Source organism: Crocodylus porosus, unplaced genomic scaffold (genome assembly GCF_001723895.1).
Source record: "Crocodylus porosus isolate Cpor-Errol unplaced genomic scaffold, CroPor_comp1, whole genome shotgun sequence".
NCBI classification, from domain to species: domain Eukaryota; kingdom Metazoa; phylum Chordata; order Crocodylia; family Crocodylidae; genus Crocodylus; species Crocodylus porosus.
This window is the reverse complement of record NW_017728906.1, coordinates 87,200,803-87,205,821: the sequence shown is the minus strand read 5'-3', so window position 1 is coordinate 87,205,821 and position 5,019 is coordinate 87,200,803. Positions and strand designations below refer to the sequence as shown.

The 5,019-nt window shown below is 49.7% G+C and overlaps 1 protein-coding gene across 1 annotated transcript in view; it reads right to left on the bottom strand.

The window, feature by feature from the left end:
• The window catches only part of IL18R1 (interleukin 18 receptor 1), a 40,820-nt gene that overhangs the window by 14,006 nt on the left and 21,795 nt on the right, over window positions 1-5,019 (bottom strand). The window contains exons 5-6 of the mRNA XM_019529563.1: window positions 4,592-4,745; window positions 2,407-2,472 (exon numbers count right to left, since the gene is read on the bottom strand). Of these exons, the coding sequence (XP_019385108.1) occupies window positions 2,407-2,472; window positions 4,592-4,745 (220 nt within the window). The remainder of the gene's footprint in view (window positions 1-2,406; window positions 2,473-4,591; window positions 4,746-5,019) is intronic.

Here is a 5,019-nt window from a genome sequence, read left to right as displayed (position 1 = left end):
GACTCGATGATCTCCCGAGGTCCCTTCCAGCCCTAATGTCTATGAAATCTATGAAATCTCATCATGAGATGCAACTGAAATTGTTTTAACAATCCTCATAAAAAGGCTCTGTATCAAAATGTGTAAGTCTAGACAACCCCCCATTTGTTAAGAGGGAAGCTGCTCTCTATTATTACTCACTTGACAATCTATCCCTTTGTCACTAGCCGTTCTACAAGCTACAAGGCCTGCCAAGAGTCAAGGAGGTAGGTGCTGAGGTTTCCAAGAAACTGCACCTCAAAGTGATCAAACCAAAAGTCCTCACACTTGCCTGCAGCAGCAGACTCCTGCCATCTGCTGCACAGATCCGGGGGCTCACACCCCCAGGAGGGCTGCGGGACTATGAAGGACTGCTCCTGGGGGTGCAAGCCCCCAGATCTGTGTGCTGGATCACAGGAGGCTCCCACTGCTCCCTGGGACTGGCAGCAGCAGCAATTTTCCCCAGCACTGGGCGGGCTGTGCCCAGCACTGATCCCAGGTGGCAGGAAAAGACTTTTGTTATCCAGCATAGATCTGGGGGCTCCCAAAAGGAGTCTGAAACAGCCCGGCAGCCCTACCACGAGTGCAAGCCCCCAGATCTGCACCCGGACGAGAAGAGGCTCAGGCTATTTGTTCCACCTGGGACTGGGACTGGGCGCAGACTGCACCTGGCATCGGAGAAGATTACTCCTGCCACAGCCTGAGCCTCCTCTCATCTAACACAGATCCGGGGGCTCGCACCCCCTGTGAGGAGTCCAGCACAGCCTGGCAGCCCTCCCAGGGGTGAGAGCCCCCGGATCTGCGCCCTGGTGAGAGGAAGCTTAGCCTGCTTGTCCCACTTGGTACTGGAGCCTCCCACTCACCTCCCTGCTTGGCTACAGCCCCCCGCGTGCCTCCCTGCTTGGCCCGCAGCTGGCTCCACACACCCCCACCCACCCACATGCTCCCTGCCCAGCTGCATCCCCCCCACTCTGTTCCCGGCTGCAGCCCCGCCATGCAGCCCCCACCCAGCTTACTAGCATCAGCCACTGCACTCTTGGCCCCCTGCATGGCAGAGGGCAGCGGGGCTCAGCCCCAGCCGCCAGGAATCTGCTGTCTCTGCCACAGCATGCTGATGTGGCCCAGCACGGCTTGGCACAGGGCCACGTACTTTTGGGCAGATCCGGGCTATCACCCAGGGCTGCGCACCACTCGCGGGGACCACTGGCTACACTGGCCCAGGTCCTGCATGCACAGAAGTGGCCACAGGACTCATACATGCAGGACCTGGGCCAGTGTAGCTGGAAGTCCCCGCAAGTGACGCGCAGCCCCAGGTGACACCCCAGTACCCAGGGCTGTGTGACACTCATGGGGTCACCGGTCACATCAACCTGGGTCCTGCATACATAGAAGCAGTGCACAGAGCTCATGCACGCAGGACCTGGGCCAGTGTGGCCAGCAATCTCCACAAGTGGCACGCAGCCCCAGGTGACAGCCTGGAGCTGCCCAAAAGCACATGGCCCCACACCACATTGAGGCTGGCCAGCATCAGCGCACTGTGACAGAGACAGCAGATACTTGGCGGCTGGGGCCTCCTGCCATGCAGGGGGCCAGGAGCACAGCTTCTGATGCTGGTAAGCTGTGGGGTGGCTGGAGCTGTGTGGACAGCATGCAGGGGGGCTGGAGCCAGGCAGGAAGCGTGCAGGGGGGCACTGGTCCCAAATGGAACAAGCAGCCTGAGCTTTCTCACACTGAGGCACAGATCCGGGGGCTCGCACTCCTGTGAGGGCTGCCAGGCTATGCCAGACTCTTTCCAGGGGTGCAAGCCCCTGGAGCTGTGCCGGATGACAGGAGTCTCAGGCTGCTGCCTGGGACCAGTGCCAGGGAAAATTGCTGCTGCCGCCAGTCCCAGGTGGCAGTGCCAGCCTCCTGTCATACAGCATGCAGATCCAGGGGCTTGCACCCCCAGGAGGAGTCCAGTACAGCCCCGCAGCCCTCCTAGGGGTGCAAGCCCCCAAATCTGCATGCTGGATGACAGGAGGCTGCCGCTGCTGCCCAGGACCGGTGCTGAAGCCAAGTAAACCCAGCTTCAAAATGCAAAACTTTTCAAAAGTTTTGAAATGTTTTGAGTGCCCTTGTTTTGTTTCAAAGTGAAGCCTTTTGTTTCATTTCGATTTTGCTGTTTGAAGCTCAAAACGCGTCAAAACAGCTTTGAAACAAAACACCTGGTGAACTTTCACACGGGCCTATTAAATACATAGTCTGGCCAAAAGCCCAAATCGGAGCAAGAAGAACATAACTTAAATAATTCTGAGTGTGACTCAATTCAAGCTGTCTCCCATAAAGAAATAAGAATAAACCTGTATTAACTCCTTGGCTACCATAAAGATTCCTGAAATAGTTAGATACCTGTTTTCGTTTCTATATAAGCTTCAGTAGGTTCAGTTATCTTCGGAATTACAAATTCAGGTGTACCTAAAATAAATAAGTGCAATATTTTAAACACTAGTTTGCTAATATTTCAGTACTATAAGATGAAACATTTGCAACATTTCTAAAACTCATAGTCCCAAACCCCATTTAGGGCCTCAGGTGACTATGAATTATGTGCCCCTTGCCTCCAATTTCAGCATTTCCCTCAGGACACTGACTCAATTCCACCTCAAAGCCACCTGGGACACCCACGCTCTCAATTAGCAATTTACTATGCTTCCATTAAGTCCAATTCAATTTAATCAAAAGAAGACCTACTTTTTGCCCAGGAGCCTAGTGGTTAAGGCACTTGTCCAAAATGGAAGACCTGAGTTCTAGGTTTACACCATCTTAAGCAGGTTTGAACCCATATCTACCATTCAGGACAAGAAATGCCTAAACGCTGGGCACATCTAGACATGTGATTAACACACAGCAATTAACTCTGGTGCATACTGCACTGGAGTTTATTGCTCCCAGGTGCTGCATTTGAATGTGCTCCCGGGACCACAGCATGTTGAGCCGAGTCAGAGCAGCCCTGGCTAGCAGCAGCCCTGAGGGGGTCAGCCTGCCTGCCCAGGGCTACTCCAACCCTGCTCAGCATGCTACAGAGGCATGGGCACAAGGGTGGTCCAGTGCAGGGCTAGCTGGCAGGCAGGCCCCAAACTGAAGCACCCTTGTGCCCCAATCATTTGGGTCAGCATCTGTATGTGCAGTGCTGCAGAGTAAAAAACTTGTTTTTACAAGTACCATCCTACGGCGGAGTTTATTAGTTTACTGTGGCCTAATAGGGCTATAGGTGTACACGCTGAGATATTTACTGTGGACCTAATTAGTTAGCTCTCCAGTAAATAGCTTATATAGACATGCCCACTGGGTCATAGGCTAAAATAATGATGTTCCCTTCCCAACTCTCTCCCCATTGAAGTGGACCACTAAGCAGCCCTGTGTAAATGATTCAGTGGGTTAGAAGTACAGTAAGCATAAGGGTATGACTTTATGGCTTGATAAGATAGGCACTGTGCCCATGGAGGGAGCCAGGGATTTTGGTTCCTCTTCCCAGTGCCATTTGGTCTTTTTATTCAATGTGGGAAGTAAGCAAGAGATCCAAGGTGAAGGGCCATGCACCCACTCTCACCCCCAGCTAAGTGCTTTGAACACTAGATGACTGACACCACAGAGAGATGTGCATTTGTAATACATTGCACTGTTACAAATACAAGAACACTACAATTCTAGACATACTTTCATACTAAGTCACTACAAAGTGGTGCTCTCCAGCCATGGGCAAAAGGGAGTTGCTTCTCTCTCCTCCCACTCCCTCCAGCCCTTTGGAGGGCAGCCTGTCAGTGAGCTCAAGCACTGACAGCCTAACCTCTTCTCTACCATGGAAAGGGACCACCAGGCAGGATGTCAGTGATCAGCATACAGCCAATCACTAACAGTGCTTGGTGGACATCAGTGCTGCTGCAACACTGATCTCTACCACCACCACGGTGGAATCAGCACCAATCCCCACTGTGGCAGCAAACAGGGATGCAGTTCCTGGTCCTCACATCGCTGAACCAGCCACTCTTCCTCCCTCCCCACTGCTTTAGCACTACATGTCCTAAAGGAAATATTAAATGATGGTGCAGTAACAGCAGCGCAATAGGGGCACATGTAGACATGCTCTATAGTAGTGCTATAAAATGTAGCAGAAGAGCTATCTTCCTGTTTCATCCAGGAATATTTCCATAGTGTTCTTCCCATTTTTGTAGTGCTTCCACCCTTTTTGTAGTGCTACAAGTAGGATGTATATATTTATACCCCTTTTTGTAGCACTACAAAAATGTATATAGTGCTACAAATATTGTATGTACCCATAGCCAGAGCCAGGATCCCTAAACTGTTTTGCATATCTTGTGGTACGATCATGGAATAATCCTAATCTGAACTGGTCACATTACATGCACAAGCTAAAGTTTTATATAGATAAGGAATATAGACCCAAATCCTCTCCTTTTTAGGATTTAATTCAGTAAATTACCTTGGAACAGAATCATCCCTTTTAATCAGGGATGGGGAGGAGGGATAACAAATTTAATTTTATGGGCACCAGAATTTTCAAAAACAGCCTTACCTTTTTCTATTTTCAGATTTGTTGTACTTGTTGTGTAGAACACTTTTCCCTCATGAGTAATCAAAATTTTACAGGTGTAAATTCCAGAATCATTAAGACTTAAGGTATTAAAATTCAATTCTCCCTCTGTTGTAAGTGTATGGAAGGTACAGTTCTGCATCAATAAAGAACATTATAATATTTTTTCATGCCAAGCACACACTGAAATCTTCAAGAAAGATAAACATTATCTTAAAAACAAAAGTTTTGGGGAGAAGGAGGAGGAAGCTCCTAGTTAACTGACAAAAGCAAAAGTAGGGGTGTACCAATAAACATTTTGGGGGCCAATACTGATAACTAATTTTTAAGGAGGCATACCGGCCGATACCAATCTGATTTCCAATATAGCTAAGTTCAGCTATTAAGTCAGCTGTGGTGAAAGGGGAGGA